The sequence below is a fragment of the Mesitornis unicolor genome, unplaced genomic scaffold (genome assembly GCF_000695765.1).
Source record: "Mesitornis unicolor isolate BGI_N332 unplaced genomic scaffold, ASM69576v1 scaffold710, whole genome shotgun sequence".
Taxonomy (NCBI): Eukaryota; Metazoa; Chordata; class Aves; order Mesitornithiformes; family Mesitornithidae; genus Mesitornis; species Mesitornis unicolor.
In genome coordinates, this window is record NW_010156026.1 from 1 (window position 1) to 27,739 (window position 27,739).

The 27,739-nt window shown below is 41.8% G+C and overlaps 1 protein-coding gene across 1 annotated transcript; it reads right to left on the reverse strand.

Moving 5' to 3' along the window:
• Positions 1-292: 292 nt before the first annotated feature.
• FAM160A1 (family with sequence similarity 160, member A1) lies at positions 293-27,511 on the reverse strand (the record flags this gene model as incomplete). Its single annotated transcript, XM_010181825.1, has 8 exons — positions 293-1,350; positions 1,838-2,025; positions 3,817-3,896; positions 7,537-7,704; positions 18,384-18,470; positions 20,383-20,541; positions 25,439-26,065; positions 27,367-27,511. Coding segments are annotated over 8 exons (2,512 nt in total), but the record flags the coding sequence as incomplete, so codon positions are not given.
• Positions 27,512-27,739: the final 228 nt, after the last annotated feature.

A 27,739-nucleotide genomic window follows, 5' to 3' on the forward strand; every position in this document is an offset into this window, starting at 1 on the left:
AACCGAGCGATTCTGTGATTCTGTGAACCCCTGCTCAGGATTCTAAGCAATTACCAAAAAAAGCAGCCAAAAAACCAACCCCTGACTAACCACCATTTGCTGTCACCGCACTGACTGCCCTGCTCTGCTTTCAGCACGGATCTCTCTCTCCTTGGACCGGTCTCAGCTATTTGAGCTTTACCCACTTTAGTGCCAGGACTGTTCCCTGCTCTGTGACTGTGCTGTGCCACACAGCGTGATCTCATTAGGCCACCTTTAATCACCAGGCCTGCCTTATTTGTGATGTATGTAATTAACAGGACATTCCACCTGTAAATGGAGCGCTCTGGCTCCTCGCAGCGTGGTTGGGAGACACATCCTCCTTTGGTCCAAAGGGAGATGACAAGCTCTCCGCAGAAGGGGTGTCTGCTGAGAAATTCTCAAAGTCCTCCTCCTCTTCTGCAGGAGAGACAGGGTCAGGCGTATCCAACTTCTGCTCCTCCAAGCTTGCGCTGTTTGGATCCAGCTCCTTAATAATTTTGTCATACTGTGCAATGAAATCCTCACCATCTGTGCTCAGCAATCTTACACTTAAGTTACAATCTGCCTCCTGAGGAGAAAGGTTCAACTCTAAGTCTGGCTGTGGATCAATCTCAGTCATTTTCTGGTTTATTTGTTCTTTCATTACACCTTGAGTCAAGCTTGAATTCCTTGTACTGTGCTCATCCAAGTCCATTTCCAGCTGGCTCTTTGCAAGAGGCTCATTGACTACAGTCTGGCTTTGGACCTTGTGTTCTCTGGCTACATTTAAAGCTTTCTCCTTGGAGTTGTCATCATCCTGAGTATCCTTCTGGGCACACAACCTGTAAACCATAACATCATCCTGAAAGTCTGATTCCTCTATGTAAGATCCTTTGATGAGCATGATGGCATTTTTTTTCATTTCTTGAATGTGTTTTGGTGGCTCTGCAGGTGGCTGCATCTCTGTGCTGCCCATATCATCATACGGTTGTGGTGAGCTCACATCAGAACCAGGAGAAATCCCTGTGTCATAGCTATCATCCCATTCTAACTCCAGCTGCATCTTCTCACTGAATGGAGTTACTTGAGAGGAGCTACATGTGCTAGGTGTCCTTTGCTGGAGCCGAAACATGGGGTGTTCCACACCTGAACCGTTCTCCTCAGCAAGAGTCTGGATAAAGGTGTCTGGGTCAGGGTTTACTCCATCGTACAAGGCAGACCAAACCTTACAGTCTTTCAGACACTGGAGGATGGCTTCTTGAGCTTCTCCCAAGTACTGCAAGTAACTGATGTCCACAGCTCTGCCACATTCTACGATGCAGGTGGATTCAGAAGAGCGTAAAGAAGATTACTCATACCATGACTCAATAAAACAACCCAAAAGTTCTCTAGCAAGGCAGCCACTAAGACACTGCAGGTAAAGTCTTTAGTCCCAACCACCCTATGAGACAGGAAGATCCAAGCATAGAGACTTGCTCATAAACACACAAGACTTGTTCCTATTGCCAAGACAGAGCTGTAATTCAAATTTCCAAGAGACCAGCCTGTATTCGGACCTTAAAACAACAGCAACCACTCCGAAGCAGCAAGAGTTGCAGTTATGTATCTGTACATTACTTTCATGAATGCATTTTCAAGTTGGACGTCTGTTAAAATAAAGTTTCAGTAGACTTGAAGACATGGAAGGAATTAAATAAGCTTTCCAGTCCAGGGTTGCCCAGTTCATTGTTGCCCACCACATTTCCCTGTCCCCTCCTGTGTTTCCCCACCTCCTCTCATGAGCTGCTCCCAAATCAAACTCAGTTCGTGATCTGCTCTTCCCCTGAGCACCAATTACCTTTAGTCTGTGCTGTTTTTGTCCACAGAATATAATCTTTTCCTTGGCTTTCGAGTGTCAAGGTGATCCCAGTGGAGCAGCAGACTGGTGTCAGGGCAAGCAGTTTTGCAGCAGACACAGAGTAACAGTCTCTCTCTTTCACAGCGCACCGCTGGCTCAACATCATGTGGTTACATGGAATCAGATACCTGAAACAGCAGTGTCTGGCATTACTTCATCAGCCGTTCATGTTAGGGGAAGCAAAAACATACAGAATTCCTTTCCTACCTTCCTGCTCTCTCCAAATGAAAAGAAACAGTAATAATAAATCTTGACAGCGATCCATATTCTAAACCTCTCAGGAGCATGAAACCCTGACTCTTTATTTTGTGAAGCTACATTTTGGTGAGGAAGTGTCAAGACAAGCAGAGACAGGAGATCAGTTGCATCAGAACAGGGAAGCAAACAACCCTCTGCAGGTCAGAGCATGGTTGCTGTAAGAAGGGATGGAGGACGTGTGGGATGGGCAGGTGTCAAAGGCCAGCAGAGTGGTTTGGTCCCACTATGAACCAGTTTTGTCTCAGAATCCTTAATTTATTTGTTTTCCTGGGAAATCCAGAGAGCCAGTTTACACGTACCAGGCAAGCGGCCCTCAAGGGTCACCAAGGTGTTTTACTGCACCAGATCAAGACTGAGCCGTCGGGCAGAGGAGGAATAGGCTATGGGGAGGACAAGGAATGGAGGAAGCACAGGCTTCTTCAGAGCACTTTTGTTCAACTTTTTAAGAGCACTGTATTAAGAGCCTCAGTGTTAACTGGGCTGATATTCAGGATATGTATTTCTAAAGGATTCTCTAAGTAAACAATGAGAATCACAGAATCACAGAACGTTAGGGATTGGAAGGGACCTCAAAAGATCATCCAGTCCAATCCCCCTGCCGGAGCAGGAACACCCAGATGAGGTTACACAGGAAGGCGTCCAGGTGGGTTTTGAATGTCTGCAGAGAAGGAGACTCCACAACCTCTCTGGGCAGCCTGGTCCAGTGCTCTGTCACCCTCACTGAGAAGAAGTTTCTTCTCATATTTAAGTGGAACCTCCTGTGTTCCAGCTTGTGCCCATTACCCCTTGTCCTATCATTGTTTGTCACCGAGAAGAGCCTGGCTCCATCCTCGTGACACTCATCCTTTAAATATTTATAAGCATTAATGAGGTCTCCCCTCAGTCTCCTCTTCTGCAAACATACAAGAAGATTACATAGAGCACTCTACCGCCATTAGAGTGGCAATGCAAGAGGTCCCACCAGCATTCCCAGGCACAACACCCAGAGCTATAGGGAATTCCACCTTAATGCCTGTGGGTGGAGAGAAATTTGTGTGATCTACGGCACTAAAAGCCCAATTTAGTTACACCAATATTTCCAAATAAATAATCAATTCTCATGTAATACACATACCCAAATTATAAGTCAGCATTCTAAAGCAATGCACAGAACCATCAGTTAAAAGCAAAACTAATCAATGCATTTAGTGCATTACACAACAATCTACCTACAACAGTTCAGGAACCTGCGGTGATCCCAGTGAGAGGGGAGTCAAATTGGTGCAAAAGAAGAAGAAAGAAGGTGGAAACTGCAAACAAGTACGTAGCTCTGTATCACAGTGTATAATACACCAGAGAAAACATGCAGGAGAGAAGAATTATACATTTAGAAGCAGGCAAGAAGCAGTTTGGAGGTGATAAACACATTCTTAGCTTCTCTTCTCTCACTTTTATAGAAATAAATCAGGGGAAAAATCTCTTGCTCCTGAAGATCGCAGGACGTAAATCACACTTCATCAGGTCTGGTAGACTTTTGTCAGGATCATAAATATTCTTCTCTCTGTAGCTGCTTGGATTTCTGCTCTCCTGGAGAGCTCCCATCCAGCTCTGCATCATCCATAGGCAGAGACCGTATGTCCCAGAGCTAGGATGAAGAGTGGAGAAAGGAGTTTGGGCTTTACCTTAAAACCAGCTGCAACATCACATCTTCACAGTGCAAACCAATGAGTGTTCTGAACAACGCCAAGGACACCACGCAGAGCTGGAAAATGAGAAATGCCGTCAGATTTTTCATCTGGAAATTGTACCTTTCCCATCTTTCCTGCACACCGCATCACAGAAGGGCTCTGCCGGAACATCACTGCTTTGTAAGACACTGTCATGGTATTTCGCCAGAACTCCTATGGGATCTTTTAAAGTTGTCTAGAGCTATACACATAACGTTACGTCTTAACAAAATGTAATCCAGAATTCTCCTTCAAATAAGCTATTAAAAAAACCAGTAATTTATAGTAGTCTTTAGTATTACTGAAATGTATTAATTTCACTCAGCGTGAACACTGTAACTTCCAACCTAGTGGGTTAGATTTTACCTCTGATGTAGAATTTGAACCAACTAAAGGTCTTTTCTGAAAGAAAAGTGATAAACCACCTCAAGTTTCTGTTGCTTCAAGTGTAAGGAGTGATCAGTGTTCTACAAAGATGCTAAATGACGAATTAAGAAGCTAAATGCTTCTATACATACAGCTTGATGTACGGATACAGACAAGTGGATTTTCTCAGCACCTACTCCATATGGAGTGTTCACAGCCCCTCCACTACAGGTCACTTCAACGGCTGGGAACCATAGCAAGACATTAAGATCCCTTCTGCGAGACCAAGAGAAAGGAAAGAAAAATAGGACTCCTCATTGGAATTGCATGCTTTTGCCTTTTAGGCAAAGGTCTGAACAAAGATACCCATAAGCAGGTATTTCAGTAGTCACACTGAGCAGAGACCAATACCATACCCATTCTGTGATAGGCTTTAGGACACTGGCTTTAGGACAGACTAGAAACAAACTTGCAGAGGCTTTTCTGGTCGCTATTCAGACACACACCACTTCCAAAGCTATCGTGCAGTACATTTCCACCTGCCAGGGACTTGCTAGATCACAGTTATATCCAACATGGCAGAGCCACGAGCTGTAAGCTTTCACTGGTTTTCATGGACCACAGCACCATCATCTCCCTGCCTCCTAATGTGTATTTCCTTGGGCACATTCTCCTGCGCTGCTCTCTCCTAAAAGCAGCATCTCACAGCTGGCTTAGACCCCAGGACTAGGTTGACTCTTCTGAGAATTATTTAGCGTAAGTTGACCCTTCACTAGAGTTTTAAGTTGGTGTTTAAATCCTGCCTCCTCCCTATATTAATTACGTGAACACAAATAATTGATATATGAAATTAATTTCACTTTTCAGTAGCTAACAAAAGAAACAGATTAGGATGAGGTAAGGAAAAAGCTACAGATGTTTCTCTACCTCATTTTTTCAGTCACTGATCACCCTTCATAATTCACTCAGAATTAAATCCAGCATCCTGCCTGGGCACAGCTTCTCCTCCGCACTATGGAATTTCCTCCTCTCCTCTGCAGTCACTTCCCTCACTCCCACCATTAAAATGCTTTATTCTAACTCTCAGCAGCACAATCACTACGCTTCTCTCTCCAGCCCAAACTTTCTCAAGAATGTCAACTTAAAGGCTCTTGTTTCACCATTTCCAGTTCTCTCTTTCAGACAAGTGACTCAGTTCCTCTACACTATCATTGGCTGCCCATGGTGAGCAAGGCCAGGTGAACGCATGTATTTCTTAAAAATATATATATATATATATACACACGCGTGTATTTCCCCTTACTTGGTAGCTATTTCTGTGGAACAGTTAAAAAGCAAAGTTTAAGTGAACCTCACTTGATAGCCTCTGAAAATCAGAAGTTTCTTTGATTGCCTGCCCTGGTTTGGTCACTGAACTGACACCCTGAAAAGAATAAGAGAAAGGAAAAAGCAGAGAGAAGAGAACCAGAAAACACTCGTGAGCTGCCTTGCGGTGAAGTGAAGTGGAGCACAAACTTGTTGCCCTGTCACCGCTGCGCACTGCTTGTACTAAAAGCCAAAAGGAAGGGGTTAGTTAGTCCAAGACCCCATATACACAGAAATAGATGGAGAAAGTGAAAGGGCAAGAGAAGAAGAAATAACCAGAAGTGGAGTTCTTAATAGGAAAAAGAGTTGAAGAGCTTCACAACAAGCATTTGGAAAAAAACCCAGATCTGTGCATGAAAGGTGTATTTCAGCCGAGGGACAGAGGGAAATTCTCATTTCCTCTATGAAATTTACTGAGAGCCAAGACTAACTTTTCTTCATACTGTGGAACTTCAAAAAATCTGCTACTGCCTTAGAGTTTCCTGTCTTTAGGAAATGTCAGGTTATAGGGAAACATTTCTCATTTGTCTTTGCAACCATATTGCACATCAGGAACCATCTGAATAAGTAAAGGTAGTTCGTATTTTGTAAGAAGAAGAGATTTAATATGCTCAGCAGACAAAGCAGATAGCATTTTCACAAGCGCTTTTGGCCACCTGTCTGTACAGAAGTTTAACCCTATTAATTATTAGTATTTTCATCAATAAGAACGTATGCTGCTTTTGAGCTACGGAGACACAGAAGGCTGCAGTTCTGGCTTTTGCACTTGGCCAAGCTGCACTGCAGAAAACTCATTTAGCATCCCAGAACCACTTTGGCTGCGATCCTGAGTTGCTCAGGGCTGCAGAATTCTTTACAATTCCCATCTCGTTTGCCTATGGAGCAGTAATTAATGATTAGCAGACACAACAGCATTTGCATTTTTGTCGACAGAAGCTGTTTCAGTTTCCAGAGTTAATCCATCTTAAGAGATGCAGCAACAGCAGCACATACCCGTATTTGCATGCACTCACATTTCAAAACAAATTTCAGACGAAGCCTCTGTCCCTAATACACAAATTTAATGCACATGCTGGTGTTCTGGCTTCTCTTGCACCTGCGCTAAGCCAATATTCTTTCTTTCATCCATGAGGCTGTGCATCACACAGGATCCAGCCAAGACTGCCAGCCAGGCACGGCTCGGAAGCGTAGTCCAGTGCAACAAGTGGTAATTTTCTCTGCCAGGAGATCCCACTGTTAGCAAAGGTGACGCTGCTGGCTCTGTCAGGTGCATTGTGTCCAGGCTGAGAAGGGGCTCACTGCAAATCTGAGATAAACCTTACCACACAGGGGAGCGAGGGAAGCAGCAATCTGATCACTTGAGCAAGAAAGCGCCTTCGTTTAATCAAAGAAGAAAGCAGGCGACATCACAGTTCAACAAACACGCGACAATACAGACTTGACTCCTGGCAATGCTGCAATTCACAACTCGGATCCATTTGGAGACATCCTTGCAGGGGCTCCCATCACCTCCCACAAGGGCTGCTTGAAAATTCTTGTTGCTTGGCAAAACTCCAAAGATCAAAAACGCTCCTCGCCACAAGTATCCAGGGTGAATTATCTACGGCAGCACCAATCCAGCAGTATCCAGAATAAAAATGCTTCAAATTTACCTTTAAACTTCTAACAGAATCCAGACTTCCAGAAGCCCTCATCTCCCTCTACCCCATTTTCTGTATGTGTGAAACCACCTCCCACAGTTACCAACTTGGTGCAGTTGTGGTCAAATGTCATCACACACACACACACACACACACACAATTTGAGGGGGTGAAGAAATCAGACCCTTGGGTGGGGGGAGAAAATTCCTAGTTAAGCAGATATCCATTGAACATAGGGATCTCCTATTTAAATAATTAACCTACGTCATGCTGAGTACCTGAACTTCCTTCCAGCGTGTCTTACCCGGAATGGTGTGTTGATTCGGCTAGTAAGGGTGTCCAGGATGTGCACATTCTCGTGTCGGTGCAGCAAAATAAATCGCAGAAAAATCTTGAGGAGGGCTGGCTCTGAAACACTACGCAGAAAGAGATCCAGGTACGCAGTGGTTGTCATCACTTCCTCCACAGTCACCTGCGGGCAAAAAATACATAAACTCAAACATAAAATATCCATCCATCCTCTGCGACTGTACACCTGGCAAACACCGAGCTCTCCATACGTAACACTGCCACAGAAACACTGAGGTCTTCACTGACCTCATGAATGAACAGCTGAAGGAGCTGGGTCTCTTTAGCTTGGAAAAGAGGAGACTGAGGGGTGACCTCATTCATGTTTATCAATTTGTAAAGGGCGAGTGTCAGGAGGAAGGAGCCAGGCTCTTCCCAGTGACAGCCAATGACAGGACAAGGGCCAATGGGAGCAAACTGGAGCATAGGAGGTTCAGTCTGAACACGAGGAAAAACGTTTTTACTTTAGGTGTTACAGAGCATGGCCCAGGCTGCCCAGAGAGGTTGTGGAGTCTCCTTCTCTGGAGACATTCAAAACCCACCTGGCCGTGTTCCTGTGTGACCTGGTCTGGTGATCCTGCTCTGGCAGGGGTTGGACTGGATGAGCTTTTGAGGTCCCTTCCAACTCCCGATACGCTGTGATTCTGTGATTCACTTCTAAATTTGCAAAGAGCATGCTTCTGAATGACTCGCAAGTATTTTGAACCTATTTCGTACCTGTCTTTCTTTCTCAGGGAGAAAACCTCCCCCAGACTGACACCCCAAACCTCACACATACTGAAACACAAGGACCCAAATCACCCTAGAAGCTCCCCACCACTTTTCTGCCATGTCAGCTCTTTTGCACCCACCCCTGTCATCCTTCAGAAGCATTTCTGGATGCTGTGAATACCTGCAGCTACCACTTTATTGAAAATAAATGAGAGAGCCCAATCAAAGCACAATACCAACTCATGGATCTACAGCTTCAAAGAAAAAAATCCCCATGGCGATCCAGAATTTTGCCACAATTTTCCTTCTTTTAATTTTCCCACAGCACAATTCCTCATCTCACCCAATTTTTAAAAGGTGTATGTATGTCTACACAGACACATACTGACTATCTGTGCATCGAAATACAATTCAAATATCCGTGCGACATTTGCAGACCATAACCCACGCTGCTCTGCTTATGGCAACCCTTTGGAGCTTATCTATGCACAGTATGCACTGGCAAAGCACAGAAAATTCCAAAGGCCACCTCTGCACCGTGCGCTGCTGCTGCTGCAAAGTCAGCTTTTTAAAAATAGTTACCCAGGAACCTAATAAGCTTAAATGCACAAGGATAAACCCTTAAATACAAGAATCTGCCTCTATGAAAGGAAGCATTAAACATCTTTTGTTTACCAAACTTAGCTGGATAAATGAAAAGACTGATTTTATTAAAAAAAAAAAAAAAGAATCAAGGCTGTCACTTAAGAGCTAAGAGGATTTAGAAAATACTCAGAAGGGCACCATTTACGTAACGTGCTGTAAATATTAAAATCCCTGTTCCATTATGGTGCATGTTAGCCACGTACGCAGCAATGCCACGCTGCAAACGTTCCCTTTAAAGCGCTGGACATCACCAGCTGCTTCTGGCGGGTTACACAGGACATAGGAATGGTGTGTGCAGCCTGTGGGCCTTATGGAGAGGGGGCACCGCTGAGGACAGGAGAGCACAGAGAAGCTCCCAAGTGAAAATCATCGACTCCCTCTCTTTCTGAGGCCTTATTCCAACCCCCAGCTACACCATCCCTAACACACTGGGCCCCCAGCTCATTTTGGCACTAGAAATAAAGCACCAGTGAAGTAGCAACAGTTCAACTTTTCACCAGGATGGGAAATAATTTCACCTACTGTTTTATTGCAGTAAGGTTGGCCAAAATCAAGCATTAAAATATAAGGGTGAAAGGACTGAGGCCCACGTTCCCAGGATGTGTGAACTCTGTAAGGCTAAGCAAGCAACAGCTGGACGCAGTCACTAGATCTGCAGTTGTACGTTCAGTGCTACCTAAACCAGCAATGAGAATATCGTTCTTTAACAAAGCAATTATCTGTTAACATATACTCCAGCTCAGAATACAGTTGATGAATTCATTTCTCCTCCTTCCCACACGGGCATCAAGTGAAAAAAAAAATAAACTAATTTACTAGGTTAAGCACCCCAAAGTTACCAAATGCCAGAAGTAGCACTGTGGCTACAGTCCTAATTCTAACTCTGTATTACTGTAAACATGATAGAACAAACATGCTTACACACATACACACTGCCACACTTCAACCACTGAAAAACCTGCTCAGGAAATGAGGCAGGGCTGTAAGAAAAAGGGAACTGTTTCTAGTTGGAGCTGAGATTATTTTTTCCCAATAGCCAAAAGGTGCAGGGACTGGGGGGTATAAAAAGAATGTTTTCCTGATGAAAGCTCTTGACTGTTGCCCTGAGAAGCGGCTTTGTTGTTTGGGTTTTTTATAGCAGCAAAGTGTAAAAAGCAAAGCCCTAGGAATCCATCATGTGACATCACGATGAGAGCACACGGCTCACTGACGACTTTAAACCCTGCGCCAAGGAAAGGCCAGGCAGGAGCGACGCATCGACGCGTCTCCGTGTCACCGCTTCATCCTCTGCGGGGAAAGGGAAGCACGTTCTTGGCCCACGACTTTCACAGATGCTCGCTGGCAGCAGAGGAAGGAGCCCATGTATATGTATAAAATTCTGGAGCTGTAAATGAAAGCGAGAGGAGCTGGCAGATTCTCAAGGGCAGCGGATGCTCTTTGGACAATTCGTCCTACATTTGTGTCAGTGAGAGAAACTCGTGTGCTCTGCAGAGTGCGTATCATGAATGAAACAAAGAGCAGAGCAAAGCCAGAGAGAGACTCCTTCGGAAAAGAAATGTTCAATGCTGAGAGCATGTTCAGTGCTTGGGGACTAGACAAAGAAGGAAAGCATATTGACCATAGACAACACGTCACTGATACCACCAAACAGAGCCAAAAGCACCAACCAGTGATGACTGGAGCCCAGGTAGTTCACAGAGGAGTTACTTAATTGTTTGAAATGAGGTCTTCTGAGCAGGGTGCCACATTACACTTCATTCCTACTTCTTGGGAAAGGAGGTGCTGAATCTGCTTAACCATTTTCTGAGGAAGAGGGAAGAAGCTTTGTCAAGATGTAAATGGATCTGTAAGAATCTTTTTTCATGTTTCAATAAAAAGGTGCTGCCCTACCCACAGCACTCCTTCCAGCTTTCACAATAAATCAAGCTAGGACCTATTTCACAGCTCACGGTGCAACACTCAGAGGTGAGTTAATGCTGTCCAAGTGATTTCAATGCTGTTGTGTTGTAGAAGTTCCAGTGGTCTCTCAGTGCACCTTTGAGGTCACCTTCTCCATACGACCCAGCACAGAGACCACCCTTCTGCTTCCTCACGAGAAGAAATCAAACAGAAATACTGCTTTTCAGCACTTGAAATGACATATATGGCTTAGGAAAAAGATCAGTTAACCTGGCAAGCAGACATCTGTGCTTTTCCCGCTAGATCTTATTTTGCCACCTTGCATTCTGAGTTTGCTTCACCCTTTTACTCTATCTGATAGGAAGTGTAAGATTTGAGGCACCTAGAGAAGTATTCCAAAAGGCTAATTTCAGCTCCATGAGCCTAGTTTTCCTTTGACTCACCGGGATAAATGAGCCTGCTCTGAAGAAGCCTCTAGAGGACTCACTTTTTTTGCAATTAACTAGAGGAGGAGGTTGGAGAAATCAGGGATTACTCCAGGCAAAATCCAGCCTTGGCAAAATCTCCTTTAACTCGGTAAACCTTTCCACAGACCACATTATACATAATGCACTGAGTGTGGGAAGTGAGATCGGGTCAATGTGAGCAGTTATTACTGAAGATCTCCGTTTTCCAGGATAGCAAAGCCACACTATTAAGCTTCATTCACACTACCTGCTGGTTGTCTCTTCTTAAACTGATGTCTCGTGAGGCAGATTTGGGGCAACGAGGGAAATCCTTTCTAATACATTCAAATCAGTGCGGAGGTAAACAACGGAAGGACAAATGCTCCTACAGAACAAAACATTTACTCCCCATGTCGAGCACGTCTACTACAGTCAAATCCCGAGGCAGTTTACAAAACCTTCCTATCACTGCAAACATTAATTACAGTAGAATTTGTCCAAGCAAGCTTTTAGCCAGCCCTCAGAACAGAACAGCTTTGAAAGGATAAGAAAACACAAGCCAAAAACTTTCAGACATTCACAAATCTGGTATTTAATTTGAAAATTCTTCACTTCCGGTAATTCAAGTATCAAGAAAAATACCATAACGAAGGGAGATGAACAAAATTAAGACACAATAGTTCTCTAGGAAAGCCCACTGTTAAGTAAATGAATGTCAAGCTATGGCTTTGAAAAAGATACTGAGCAATATTAAAATCCACCACTGCCACAACAGCAAAATAAAAACCCACCAGCAGCATCCCCTGCAATAGGTCCCTTGTACCAGTGCTAAAGACCAGGGATATATCTGCTCCAAAAATAAAATTGTAGGACTGAAAAATCCAAATCCATCGCATGAATCAGACCAGTATTCCACGATTTCTATTTTCATGATCCACAGTTGACAACTAAAAGTTGTTGGATTTTTTAAAATGTACATAGAGATTTAGAGTGTCTATCTAAAGGGAACCATTTAAAAAAGTCATCCACGTGTTTTTCTATACAACAATCAGTTGTTGCAGGTATTTTTTAAGGGACTACCTGAGAATCTTCATAGCCAGAGAGATATTTGATCAGAAATTATTGAAACAGAAAGCCACTTTTAGCCTTGTAATACACTTCTCTAATTATGTAATAATTTTTAGCCAATCTTTCCTTGCCTCCTCCGATGACTGATGAGACAGCGAGGCAGAACACTGCAGACAGACCCAGCTCTTACAAGTCACTGTGCCAAGTAATAGCGAAGAGCCAGAAATTACTGTCACTGCGAGTTCGGTTTAATGTATTACACTCACTGTGCTAGACCAATTGCCCTGATTCTTTACTACTGGCTATTTTCCCTTGGGATCCACACAATAAATTTTCTAATTTACAGCTTCATGCCCTCTTACAGGAATATGGCCATCATGATTGCTCCTTTCCTTCACGTTTCCCTTCCTCACAAGAACTTCATATTGCCTATGAAGAGACCACGAATGTTCTTATTAGAAGTCATCCTCCACATTCATGAGCAGTTGAAACCTGAATAAGCCCACCTCAATGATAAAAAACCAACCATTCCCACTCTCTTCCCCTTTCTCTTCATTTCCAGTTTCTTGCCCCCTGCTTACACTGGCAGAAAGGTTCATGCTTCACTTCACCGCACAGCGAATTGGCTCAGGGAATCGATTCAGGTTAAATCTATCCAGGAAATAAAGGTGAGATTTAACCTCAATCAGCTTCCCATAGGAACAGTTTGTTTATCGTCTGTTTATAGAACCATCGGGGTTGGAAAAGACCGAAGAGAGGAGGGACAAGTGGGATCAGGGACAAAGGAAGTTTGCACACTGTGGGAACCAGAAAACCCTCAGCTTCTGTTCATAAACTGCTTCAGCTTGTACCAGCTTAAAATTAAACTCAACTGCGGTGTTTTATGCAAAAGTAAAAGGCACCTTTAACATATATCCACTCCACAGCCAGTAAAATGAAGTTTTGTAGCTATTCATGCTCCTCCAAAGCATGAAACTATTTGAAGTTTTCCAGTAACACACTTGGTTTACACCTTCTTACAGCAGCTGTCCAAACGCTCTTCAGTAAGGTGAGAGATGGTATTATTTCTAAATGGGAATTGACAGTCTTGCAGGGTATTTATAAAGACGCTCCTTCTAATCCTTCCAGTGTAATTTACAGGTCATTTCCCCCTAGCTGAGCTGCGTAATCATCGAGCAAGTATTACTGAATGATCACAGTAGCACACCACGTTCGAGGGCTGTGCTCAGACGGGCGAGTGTGTGACAGACCTGAGGTCCATCTGACAGAGCTTATGGGACAGGACCACACCAGCACTTCCACAGAGCAGCTCTGCTCCCTGGTCAGCAGCAGCCTTTCACACTAAAAACCTGGTACCATTTGCCATTATTAAGATTAAAAGAAGCCTTCCAAGTAGAAAAATAATTATATCTTAGTTCGCAATTAAATGCCACGTAGTAAAGCAGTAAATGCTAAGACATTAAAAAATTGCTTTTATCATGTAATTTGTCCAATTTTTAGTACTAGCTTCAATAAATTGAAATAGCAGAAATTACATGAACACCCAAGACATGCTAAACAGCTATCTGTGCCACTCAGATTCTCTGAATGCCAAACTATAATTAAATCATATGCACTTAGGGTAAAGAGATGCATATAATCTATCTGAGCTGTATCAAAGACAGCATAATATTTATATATACACCGAGTGGCTCCTAATTATCTAGCACATGGGTTTGACTGCAAAATATATACATAGTAAAGACCTTCTGAAAAGGATTTCACTCAGATTTCTACAATGGGGCTACAACTATCTAGAAGAGTAAGGTAAATAAGCACTTTCTACTGCCAAACATATAGAGACTGAAACAAGGCAATATAGCCTCTAGCAGAGCCAGGAAAGCAGACCTCGATAGGGTTATTCTGGATTCACTCCGGGATTTCAATTAGGTTTTAACTGAAGGGAAAATTAGTCTTATTTGATTACTTGGACCCTTGTACAATTTGGCCTCAGAAGACCTTATATTCTTTTGATAGAGCTCCAAAATGTCAGTTTTGGAACTGAAGCAAGAAATAGCCAATGATGTATGACACAGAAGTGTAATGGTATGGCTGGCTCTGTGCCTGAGAAGAATTATACCTTCACACAAGTATTTTTTTCCCTAAGTACCAAAACCTAGGGAAGAACGATCAGAACTGCCTAATTCCAAGTAGTGACTGACATGCCATCAAAAAATGTCAGTCTTATATTAAGAACAGATTCTGCCAGAGAGTCTTAATTTTCTTACATCAGAAAGAATAAAAGATGGTTTGGGCAAAAATTTAAATAATGGATTGTTACTACAAAAAGAAAATGACCAAATTAACCTTTTCTTTAGTTCCATACCTTTATGGACAAAATAATTTACTCCTTCTGGTTTTTAACTGAATTTGTACAGAAATGAGGAATTCGTGACCTTTCATAAAGGCAAACCCCTCTGAACAATGTCACTGAATCACTTTTTGCCACGTCTGAAGAAACTCTGATGTCCAAAGGCCAAGGCAGGGCTGTCCAGCGCAGGCAGTTACTGCACCTCCATAGCTACACCATCCAAACCTGGGCTCTGCCTGCCCATTCAGCCGCTGTTTGGATACGGCTAGATCTGCCAATCACTCACGACATGGGTAGGTGGGACAACCCACACAAAGTGACAAGACTGGTCCAGACCAGGTATAAATCTGGCTACAAAAATGTGCTATATTTAGGATAGTTCTCCTTGAGAAATGAAGTTAGGGAGTCACAAACTTGAGAACATTTGGGTTATTTAAGTACATGGCAGTTAATCTGCTACATAAATAACTCGTGAAAAACAGGTTATTTCAAGCTAGCTGGCTAGCCCAACCAATTTGAATCTTCCTTAACTGGAAAAAACCTGAACTAGCGAATCCTTTTCTGAACTCCACACTAGCTTCCTGAGATAACATGGTAAAAACCACACCAAGCAAAATATGTTGGCCTCCTCACCCCCTGACTTTTCCACAGAAACACATCTCTCTCCTCAACACTCTCATGTTGTTTCATTCACATGGTGAACCGTGTACATAGTAAGTACATCTAGGGAGACAGTCTGCAAAAGTTAAAAAAGGCAGAGCTTACTACACAGTTCCATAAATGTTACAAGACATCTCAAGATCATACATACACGTATCTCAAAAGCATTGGATGAGATACTGAAATTCTGAACTACACTTACTGAAATTCTGATGCTCCTTTTACCAAAAGTCTTGTTTGATAATCCAGTGTTTTAAGTTGGGAGAATGAAGTCAAGGAAAGAACACAGAAAGTCTGCATGGATGAACTCGGAGCTCCTAACAAAACTGAAACAAAAAATGAAGAGAGAGAAGCAGGGCCAGGTGACCCAGGAGGAACACAGAAAAACTGCCTGAGTGTGCAGGGAAAGTCCAGCTTTGGAGTTGAAGAAGGGCTCCAACAGCAAAAGAAAGACTATGAAAAATGTGTGCCTACTGCTGAATGGTTAAGGGGACCTGGTGAGAAAACACATGGAAAAAGCCACAGTATTCAATGCCTTCCTCACCTTGGTCTTTACTGACAAGATTTGCCTTCAGTAATCCCAGGTCCCTAAAATAAGAGTGGAGCAAAGTCTGGAGAAAGGAAGACTTGCCCTTAGAGGAGGGCAATCAGGTTAGGGAACATTTAAACAACCTGGACATGCAGGAGTCTGTGGGGCCCGACAGGCTGCATCCCTGGCTGCCAAGGCCACTCTGGGCTTTTGAAAGGTTGTGGCTACCAGAAGAGGCTCCCGAGGGCAGAAGTGAGCACGGTCACTCCGATCTTCAGGAAGGATGACCCAGGGAACTAGAGGCTGGTCAGACTCACATTGATCCCTGGGAAGGGGGTGGAGTAAAACCTTCTGGAGGCCGTTACCAAACCTACTAAGGAGAAAGCAGTGACTGGCAGCAGTCAGCATGGAGCCAGTAGTATTGCATTCAAACGAAAGAAATTCTGTTTTAAAAACCACCAGGGTGCACCTCACCTGTACTCTCATTTTGGCCCTTCACCATTTTTCCTTCACCTAAAGGTTAATTACAACACTTAAGTCCCCAAGTGGGTAATACAGTTTTCAGACTACTCCTCAACTTAGATGAATCTTTTTAAGAGCCACTCGAAATTATTTTAATGTAGAGAAGACCTGTTAAAGCATAATTATCTGTCTTGGCACATGGACATCTGTCCCAAAAGCAAAGATGTAAAATATTTATTTTTTGTTAAATTAATGTGGGGTACAGCACAAAGACTGAAGAGGTCAAACGTGCCTCTATTTACTTGTTTCCTTCTGCTATGGAGTTTTGGTCTGACGTATGCGAGAGCCTTGTATCAAATCCACTAGATGGTGCAATCCATCCTCACCATTAAATGTGTTTGAAGGTTATACATGCAAGTAGTTAATTTTTTAAGAGGAAAAGGTCAAACTTAATGCTAATCAAGGAGAGGTTTAGTACTGGAAGGACAAGACATCAAACAGAAGGCATGGGTTCAGGAGAGATCTAGGCTTGAAACTCACGTATGTTAGCAGCCAACATCTCCATTTTCAAGAGAAATGTGATTTCACCCAACTTCAGAGTATACAAATGAGATTCCGCAAAATTTCCATCACACGAGAAAGCACTAATGAGAACAGCGTGCTTTAAATGATTTAAGTAACATCAGCAGAGAAATAATCAACCAGTACCAGGTTAGCAGATTTACTGACCACAAAGAATGGTGCTCAGCAGCACGGCTGTATTCAAAGCAACCTAAGATTTGTCTTAAGTACTTCACAGGTACAAACAGTACCCACCAAGACCAGAAGCCCACAGCTACATCCTGACATCTCCCCTGTTACCCACAACCTTGACCTAAAGCTAGAGAGCTTTTCACTCCTGATTCTAATTCCCAGTCTTGGTAAGGGATTAAGGCAAGATACAGAAATAGAAAAAATTCCTCCCAGGTAAGGAGGTGATCTCAATGACTACAGATTTGATCTACATCACAGCCAATTTTTATTTTAGCCCTCGCCAAGTTCCCAAATATTTGAGGTCTGGCGAATCATTGAGGAGGATTCTATAGTGGTTATCACTTTCTCAGTAACTTACCATGAGGAACTGTGTGCACTGCCAAGACAGGTCCCAGACCAGAAAGCAGAGTACAGCTGGGTACTCCCAGAACATGGAACAGGCACAGAGCTTTCTCCTTGGTAGGCTCAGTAAAAATTAGCAGATATTCAAAAAGTCATTTATTAGCCCTCTCCTGGCAGTTTTTGGTGGACTTTTATTCTAAGCAATTCCTACTATTTCTCCCCAAACAGGGTGTTCATTTAACAGGGCAATGAAGATTTAATTGACATATTTTGCAACAGTTGGAAATGTAGTTTCCTAGAGCGTAACAAAAAAAAAATACAAGTAATTCACCAACATCAGTGACATATTCCACAAAGGATAACCCCTAAAATTCAAAGAAAAATCGATTGTTTTTTCTTCAAAGCAACATAAATTGCACCCTGATACACTACAAAGTTGACACCAAACTTAATTTCTTCTCCCCTTTATGAAAATAGCCCTACCAACTGTGACAAGGAAGTACAAAACAATACCAACTTTGCTAAAATGAGTGTAATATTTCTTGACCGAGCATTTTCCTTGTGGGCATTTTCCTTTTGGAAAATGTTGGTGAGGAATAAAAGAAAATCTTCATGGAAACGCTTCTGCCATGAAGAAATGTTGTCTAAAAGGTCACTGCATTTTTTTATGCTCTGTCAACCCAGTGAAACAAAACCATTTTGGTTGCTCACTTCACTTAAGAATTTTTAAGCATTTTCAGAAATATCTGTATCTTGCTTAATAATCTGTCTAGTGTAAATAGAAGGTGTGGAATGAAAAGATGGAAAGGTAGCCTAGAAACATATGCATTTCTATGGAAGTCACTACCGACAGTACATTTAATAGTATCTTTACACAGAGATCAGCCATACCGCTTTTCCCAGTATTATTTCGTGTCATGCTTGCGTACACCACTGACCTTATGGAGCGCAGGAGCCATTACTGGCACCAGAAATCCGTTGTAAATGTAATTCACAAGCTGGCTACGTATCAAGGGATGCGCCACCTAAAAGGGTGGGGGAGAGAAAGACACAGAAATGTTCCAGTGAGATTTAAAACAAGATGGGCCACAGTACTATTAACCACTACCAAAACTCTTGCCCATTTAACGAGACGTGGCCATTTGTCCTTCTCACCATTATTTGCTATAATTCAGGCTCTTAAAAGATTTTTCCTTCTTGAAAGCAATACACAAACCATGTTTAATTACAGTAAGCCTGCCAAATTTCGAGAACAGGGCTTTTCAATCTCCCTGCGCGCTGACAAAGACGAATGGATGGACAGAAAAGTGTGTATACACATGCATCAAAGGAAGATGTGAGATCCTAAATTTAGCTCCTGCACCTCGTCAGGGTCACTTGAAGGTGGATTTGCCATTGCTAACCTGTCCTCTCAGAAGAAGAAAAAGCAGAACAGCTGCTTTCCCTTGGTTCAAGAGTAAAGAAACCAAAGCTCTCTCTTAGTATGGGCTGTTCACAGGCCCTTCTTCCAGCCACTGTAAAGCAAACAGAAATGAAAACAAAACCTACCTTATTCATTCAGCAGGTTGGTCAGGAGCTTTAAAAAAAATTAACTCGTACAAGAAGCCAAAAACCTACGTTTATAACGAAGCATTCGTTTTGTTTTCACAAAGAAAACATATTCTCAATTCATGTATTTAAAAGAAATCCGATAAAAGCAGAAAAATCATTCCATTCTGAGTTAACAGACCCTGTTGGCAGTTCATGTGGAGACGGGAATGTCACTGCCCACACGTGGCCACAAATGCATTCTCCCACTTGCAATTCTTCCCAGACCTCCTTTAATTTGTAACCCTTAATTTGGAAAGGGGAAGAAAAAAGCCTTGCCCTTCCTATGCTGTGATTAAGGGAGAAAGTAGTAACTGGCAAGAGGTCTTGGCTACGCTGGCCCTTTTTAGTCTCTGGCCAAAGTTTTTGGGTCAACACAGAACAAGCCACACCACAAAAACCCCACAGAGCAAAACTTCCCGTAGTAACTGAGCTTATTTGCTGATTCAGTTTTGCCTGAATTTTGCTTATTCGATGCTTTAATAGTCACTCAGCTGCTTTACTGGATTTCACACACCTCTCACTAAAACGTATCTTTTATTTAACAGTAAATGAGACTTAACTTTCAACCCTATTCAGCACATTTCTTCAAGTAACATGTAAATCCACAGTTTCTGCAGAATTTGTATCATGTTTTAGTAAAATACTGGACAAGGGTGCTATAGGGTTTTCTAGCCTTCAAAACAACATAAAAAGACAAAAATTTCATTTTGCGTTTAGATCAGAGAAAAAAAAAATAGTAAAGGATCAAAGCCAGGAAAAAACATTGACATCAAGAAATGATCATTAAGAACAGAGAGTGGACACAAACCAGGCCAAGCTAAAATTAATTTATATTTAGATACCTAATGCTGCCTGGAAAGCTCTCTTCATGCAGTACTTGCTAGCAGGCAAAACAGTCTATTTGCTTTTATATGCTACTGTGAGAGCTTGGACAAACACAGGATGCTTTTCAGTGCATATATATATATATATATAAAGACTACAGTTTCCCACATGTAAAGGTATTCAATTTACTTTTAGGATCAACAGTGGTATTAAAATGCAATAAACTTTGTTTTTTTAAACAGAAAAGCCTCCCAATTACATAATGAAACATCAAGCTGCCACACAAAAATACTGCAGTCATTTGCAACATTTGTCACCTGAAAACGAAAGACCTTATTAATTCATCCTTATAACCAGGACAAACAGCACAAAGCAATCATTTTATAAGCAACTTTTTTTAATGTGCCTTAAAAAGTCCATGCCGTTAACAGAAGTGGATAAGCTCTGTAATTTACAGACATCTGAAGAACATATAAAAAAACCCTACTACTTCAAAAGGAGAGGCCACCTCCGCGCCATTACCTGTATCACAGCGTTGCAAAACTCAAGGGAATTCATGAACTGCACGAGGGCAGGGGACAGGAGCCAGTCGTCTTTCAGCAGACAGTGCCACTCTTCGCCCTTTTCTTCCAGCTTCGTAGGCAAAGACGAGTAGAGGCCACTTAGTCCTGTTGCCAGCACCTGCATTGCAAAACCAGAAGAGCAGTAAGTTGACTTTCCATCTGCTTGAATGGCAAAGCCACAAACTGTTTCACTTATTACTTTTAGTAACATAAGAGCATTAAGATCCATTTAATTTCCTTTTCAAAGAGTCCTGTGGCAGAAAGACATGACTATTTTAGAGAGCCTTCCATATAACATCCTTCTTCCAAGAGCTGGGATTTAGGAGAAGATGATGGGGAAATGCAGGTTGTCTTATTTTTCGTTTTTTGGTTTTTGGTTTTTTTTAATCCACAGTTATAATTTCTTTTTAAATACTTGCAAAAACATTTTACGATTTCCTTCAGTCTCTTCCATAAGAAGCCATCACTGCCATGTATCTACAGCTTGTATCTCACTGGTGATCTGGATGTTACTGTTTACACACGCCTACATGAAGTGATTTCTCTCAGAAATATGAAACACTAAAACAGAGGGGGAAAGTGCCCCTGTCTACAAAAATAAAGCTCAGCTTCCCGCAGACCACAGATAAACGTTGACTTTCATTCCCAGGCACTTCAGCTCAGCTGAATCCACTTAAACAAATAAAAAGTCTAACTGTTCATGATTTCTCATTTTCCTTTCTCATGTCTTTGGAAGGAGGAAAGAGATACAAAGGCCTGAAATAAGTTACTGTGTAGTTGTTGTTTCCAGTGATATTAAGGCTTACAGGTTATTTACGTAGAATATATCACCGAAGCATAAGATTTTATTTTTAGTTACAATTTCAAAACCATGTTTCCAAAAAGTTTTAGATATATTCGGTAAAATAAAGTATTGGTAGTTTCAGATCAAGTCTTTAATTATTACAGTTCTTTGCAGCTGGAAACTTTCTAAACATTATTTACAACTGTTATCCTTCTGACATGATTTTATACAGTTTTCACAAGATGATCCTCCTTTTAATGGGATCATTAAGACTCAGCCTGATGGAAATCATTTTAGCTTTTATTCAACAGCCTCCTGTAAGAATTTTTCATCTTCCTACAAAGGGCTGCTTGGCATCTACAGGGCCGGGCAGTCAAAGCTTGGCTGAATCACAACTGGTTTATGTATTGGCAAACAAACAGCGACACTGTGCAGGTCAAAGACCAAGAGTTCAGGGAAGGAGATTCAGGTTTTGATCATACACAAGCGTAACCAATGATAATTACTGACCCAGCCAGACAAAGGATGTCTTTCTGGGTGCTTTCCATTCCCAAATCACATCATTTCAAAAGGTGATTTATTCTGGCATACATAATTAAGCAAAATATTAAGGGGGGGGGAGGGAGGAAATACGGTCGAAAATTCACTGCTTTAGCACACTGTGCTACTTTTCCATACACATATATACCTAGATATATACAGAAAGATACTGAGATATGTTAAAAAACTAAGAAGCCAAAGCCACTGAGCAAAGCTTTATTTGTACAATCCCATTTTTCTATAATCAGATTTTTTTTGCTTTTTCTCTCTCACAGAAGAAGAGCTCAAACCGAAAAGTTAGGCAAAATCTTACTAGACCTATAGAACTATACAGAACTATACAGAACCTATACAGAACTATACAGAACCTATACGTAACCCACACATTTCCACTCACAAACCCAGGCTTCAGACAATTCTAGGAAGGAAAAAAAATATGAAGAGAGAACATGTGTTGCTTTTGTGCTGCAACACATTAATTAATGTCATTTAATTAATTAATTTCCATTATCTTCTTCTAATTTAATTGCTGTTCATAAATGCATACTTATCCCTCTCAGTAGGCAACCAATCAGATTTTCAGAGCTGTGTACTACCCACATTTCTCCTTCAAATGGAAGTTCAGTCCTTATGCACAAGACACCAAACTGGAGCAAAACTCACTGCTCTCCACCAAAAGGAGCAGTGAACTCACAATCAAAAATGTCTTTAAGTGAAGAATTCTTTAGTTTGTCTGATTTACTGAACTAGTAAGTGGCAGGTGTAGCTGCTCTAATCTGTAAAGTTTAAAAAGCTCTTATTTTTGCTATAAGGTACAACACAAGTGGCTCTATGTGAAATTATGTTTCTAAAGCAGAGAGACAGAGTAGCCACTGGAAGCAATTTAAAATGTTCATAGAATTATATGGTATAAACTGGACAACCATTTGACATTACCAACACAACTCTTCAAGGTACAAACCAGGCATATAAAATAATGCCCAGATAGACTACATTGTGAAGTTTTAGTCAGTAAAATGATACACATCAGTGAAAAAGAAAAAAAAAACCTAAAAGGGAAAGAAATGAATGAGTTCACATCCTGGAAGGGAAAGATTGGTGTTATTTTGTGTTTTACCCCGAGCAATGTCCTTTTAAACTTCTCCCCACGTTTGTCAAGCCAACCCTACATGCTCATCTTCTACAAGCATCTTCTCTACAGTGGTTTCTTTCTTACCATAGAGTCGTGAATCTCTGCAAAACGGTCTCCTTGATGTATTTCCTTTCTCTTGACTCACAGAAGACAATAACTATGTGATCTGTAATCTCAGATACATTATATGATGAAAATGTGTTGTTAATATATCATCAATTGCTATCTGTCCAGTTCCTTCCCTTTAATAATTCCCTCTCCTCTCACATCCATAGTCTTTCTATCTTTATGTAGCCTCAACTTTTCAAGGACATTGCAGAGCCATTACCTCCTCCTGCTTTAATACTTGCTTTCCTAAGCTGTGAGGTATTTACAGACACAAAGTTTTATGGAGAGACTTTGTGATGCTATCCTGCTCAAAATTCTTTAGAAACCTTGTTTTCTTATAAAGTTGAACGGACAACATCTTCAATCAGATCCAGAAAATGTCAAGGTCAAAACATGATAAAAATGATATGGCAGAAAAATCTCTGTGAAACCAGAAAACTGCCCAGTAGTTTGTCTACAAATTCTGTTTTAAAAACACATTAGGGATGTATCTTACTGCAGTCTGACCCCTTTTTTTTTATAGTTTACTCACCTACAGTTCCGAATACCAGGGACAATCTAGTTTTAAAAAGCAGCTAACCAAAGTTAGCTCTACAAACAGCACCAAGAAAGCCTTCAGGTTCACCTTGGCACAGATCTAACACTGATGTGGGTATATAAGGCAGCAGATATTTATGGCCTGACCCCATCCCAGGCTATGTCTATAACTATGCAATATAAGGCACGGTAAAGAAAAAGCTGTATGGTACCAAGCACCTCGGCCTCATAACCAGAGACAGCATCGACACAGAGCCACCCAAACGCCACTCCTGTCAGCACAGAACCACGCTGGCTGTGTCACAGAGCAGCCGAGGCCACATCTGCACTGATGTGAGTGATACACAGCAACGCCACTGACAGCCACGGAGTCAAAAACCTGTTCCTTCAGCTCCTCACACTCAAATTAAAAAAGATTTTGTGCTCGTGAGCTAATTCTGTGGCACTGCATTAAAGTTTTATTATAGACTTAGGCCAGACTCATTACCGTTCAGAAAAGTCTGATTTTAGCACACTTTGACAAGAAGCCTTCCTAATTAGAATGATTGTCAATCATGGCTCCCTGCTGTTGGAAGGTTAATAATAGCTGGCTTTTATCTTCCGTGTAAAAAGGCTGGGGTTTTTTTAATTAATTGGAAGATGTAATTATGGAAGTTATAGCATGGATCCAATAATGGTATCTATCTCAGGGACAGACTGAGAATCAAGTTCATATTCTTTAGCAGCATCTATTAAATAAGGTCAACTGGAGGCTCTCAGCACAAGAAATTCACTGCAGTATTTACAACTGACAAAGTAACTTATACCTTTTGTTTTGGAACTTGTAGGCCTCCTCCATCCTGCAAACCTGGCTCTGCCCTATTGCTGGAAGGACGCAGTAATCTCCGAGTAAATGGAAACCCAGGGCTGGAATAGCTGTTATGCACCAGTGCTTAAGGCAGGGATTGTAGTGTTCTCTGCTCTAAAGCTCTCTGCTTTAGTAGCTATTAAGGTTCCCTTCCACTTCATTTTTTTCTGGCATTTATTAAACTAAAATGCAAGCCACACAAAAGATAAAAGAATCAGTCCAAAACCTGGCACACGAGCAACTTTTCTACAGAGTGAAATTCGGGGTTCAACCCTTCCACTGCAGATCTCAGACTGGTTTCTGTGATAAGGCATGAGGAAGCAGGTGTTGTCACATCCATTCTGCTTTAAAACTGCAGCAGGGCAGCTTTGTGTGCTAAATTAGATTATTCACTTGGTCAACAGCAAAGGTGTCCTATTCACGGAGTAAAATTGATTTGCCAGACCTAACAACACAACGCTACTACCGAGTTTTGTAACAGAGAACCACAGAGCAAGACGGTGGTTTGTCCAAGACGGCCATGGAAACGTCTAATTCTGTGCCAAAGAGCAAATCTCCCTTTTATCTTGCAGAAATATTACATTTCTATAGCACAGACACTATTTTCACACTTATTTTTTAAACTGTTGAACTGATGTTATAGTGTGGCAAGCACAGCCTCCTTAAGCTACCACTGCCACCAGAAACAACAGCCTCAGAACACCTTGTTCCCATTTCTCACTCCCTTCACCCCCAGAATCTCATAGGGGGCTCACAGCGAGACAGAGCAGGTTTCCTTCTCACCAAGTTCTGCTGTAACTTCCACCAGTTTCCCAATTCACTTCACTGTGTGACGGCAAAAACACCTGTGCTGGCCCAAAAGCACAAGCCACTGGTATGGAAACAAGGAGCAAGACTGCGTTTGGCAGCAGGGCTGGCTTAAACAGCACTACAATTTGTGAAATCACTGTCAGCAGAAACAAATGTGTTACAACACATCTTTAAACAAATGGCAGAAAAGGATGAGAAGAATACAAGGGAGACAGTCAGTTTAGTACTGAAGATCAAGCAAAATAAGAACAACTTACTGGGCAAAAATAGGTGTTTTCTGCTATGTGGTTTGCGACGACGTTGTTCTCTGCAGACAGAGACATGATGAAAAGCAGCGCGTCACGGGCCTGTTGGCCTACTGTTCCCTCTCGATGGATGAAGGGAATCAGCAGGGAAAATATGAGGAAATTGGCAGCTCCTTGGTCCTCGCTGGTGTGGAAAAACAGTTCTAGAATGGAGGGATCTTTGGCTATTATAGAGCAGAGCTGGTTCAAGAGGATGACCAACTCCGTCTCCACTGTCGGAGTGGCTGTTCCTGAGCAGGAGCTCAGCAACATCATCAAAGGCTTCAGGATGGGCTTGTGATGCAGCAAAGGCTGATGAGACTGGGTTACGAGCATCTCGTACATTTTGAGCTGCTCGATCTTTGTCTCATCGGTGAATTCTCGCCGTAGGCTCCAAAGAAAAAGCTTCTCCATGATGTTTTCCGAGACCACAAACTCCAAAATAGGCCCCATCGAGGCATCCTTTGCTTGCTCCTCAATGAGTAAGAAAAGCATGTGCTCCACGTAATTCTGAACGGTGCTGGCCTCATCAGGTGAAATAGCCCCGTACTTTGCCTGAGAGTTTTTCAACGGATCATGCCTCTCCAAGATTTTCAGAACCTACCGAGAAACAAAGGCAGATCAGTTGTTTGAATGAATTTTTTAAAAATATGCGCTAACTCCTATATGGCATAAAACCATCAAAACTCATAATGCAAAAAGCCCAAACTCTTTTTATGCTTTTAGTTTTTGTCTGTCAAACATTCTAAATTTAAAAGTTTCACATTGGGCATGTACAAGGCCAAAACATAATGCTTTTGTTCACTTTTTTAATAAGCACTTACATTTGACATTTGTCCTATTGCTGAAAATGGGGTTCAACAAAGTATGGATAAACCGGGTTCCCTTAGCCTTCAGAAATTGAGTTCCAATGATGTTTGAAATGTTTGTCACAGAGGACTGAAATCAAAGGGCCTACTCATCAGCCAAAGCAACTCCTCAGGAGTGTCACTATCAGTCCAAATGGTCACTGATATCCATGTACTCTTGCAACATTCAAAACAGATTTAGGATTGATTAACAGTTGTCAACCCAGCACAAACGCCCCTGGCTTAAATTCTGTTCTGCATGCAATCAATGAAGCTCCTTGTCTGTGAAAAATACCACTGTCTTTAGCCTTTTTGTGGAGGATAATTGCCACAAAAACACAAAGGAACAGCAGCTCCCCTAACTCCAGTGATGCTGCCATGTTAAGTGAGAAAAGCCAACTCTTGAACGACGGCTCCTCTGACTCTGGAAATATCTCAGAACCAGCACCATCTGGCTGGCTGGCTTCTTGGGATAGCCAAAAAACAGTAACAGCAGCAGCACAGAAATCAGTTTTACATAAACCATTAGTTACTCATACTGCTGCTGCAAATAAGACCTTATATTATGGTGCTCAGAGCAAAACATCTTTGCCTAAAAGCAATTATAATGCTGATGACATACAAATAATGTTTAGAATATGCTGAAGTGCATAATCTACAGCTATCCATAATAAACAGCGCTGCACACAGCTTTGCACCCATGCACCTAATATGCTTTACAAAAGATATTTTGTAAAGCCTTACCCAGCACAAGGAAAGGGAGCACAGAGGTTTGCAACAGGGTGCAAGTGACAGTGAATCACTAAGAAAGCCTTCCGTAAGATTACTGTGTCCTACCACTTCCCATTTAGATGCAATTCTTGACTTAAAAGTACGATTTGTAAAGCCTAACTATACCTTGAAAGGTCACTTCCCTTTGCATTTTAAAAATGTTTCCGTGTCATCTATTACATTCTGCCTGAAAGGCATTTGTTCCTGAGCAATTCAGGATTGCCCCAAAAGAAAGAGTGAGACCAATTCCGATTTACACAGCCTACCTCAAATCAGCATTACCTGTGCCCAGTGCGTCCTAAACACGATCATGCATGTTTCTGGGTCAACACCCTGCAGGCTCGGGGCCTGCCGATTCAAAAAAAGGACATGATAATTTTTCCAAAGGTCACGCCAACCAGGCCATGCTGGATTGCTTCTTAGAGTCCTGTTGTTAGCGACAGAGGTTCAAGCATCGTGATGAGATTGATACTGTGTCTGGAGCTTTGGTATCCACAGAAATCTGTTTAAAAAACACAACAAAACACACATTTACATTATAATTTGATGTGCATAAGTATAACAAAAAAGAATATACCTAAAGAGAACATTAAAACCTTTTTTCTTTTAAATAAGTTTGAGGATATAAATTTTTAAAGCATGTTATATGAGACCA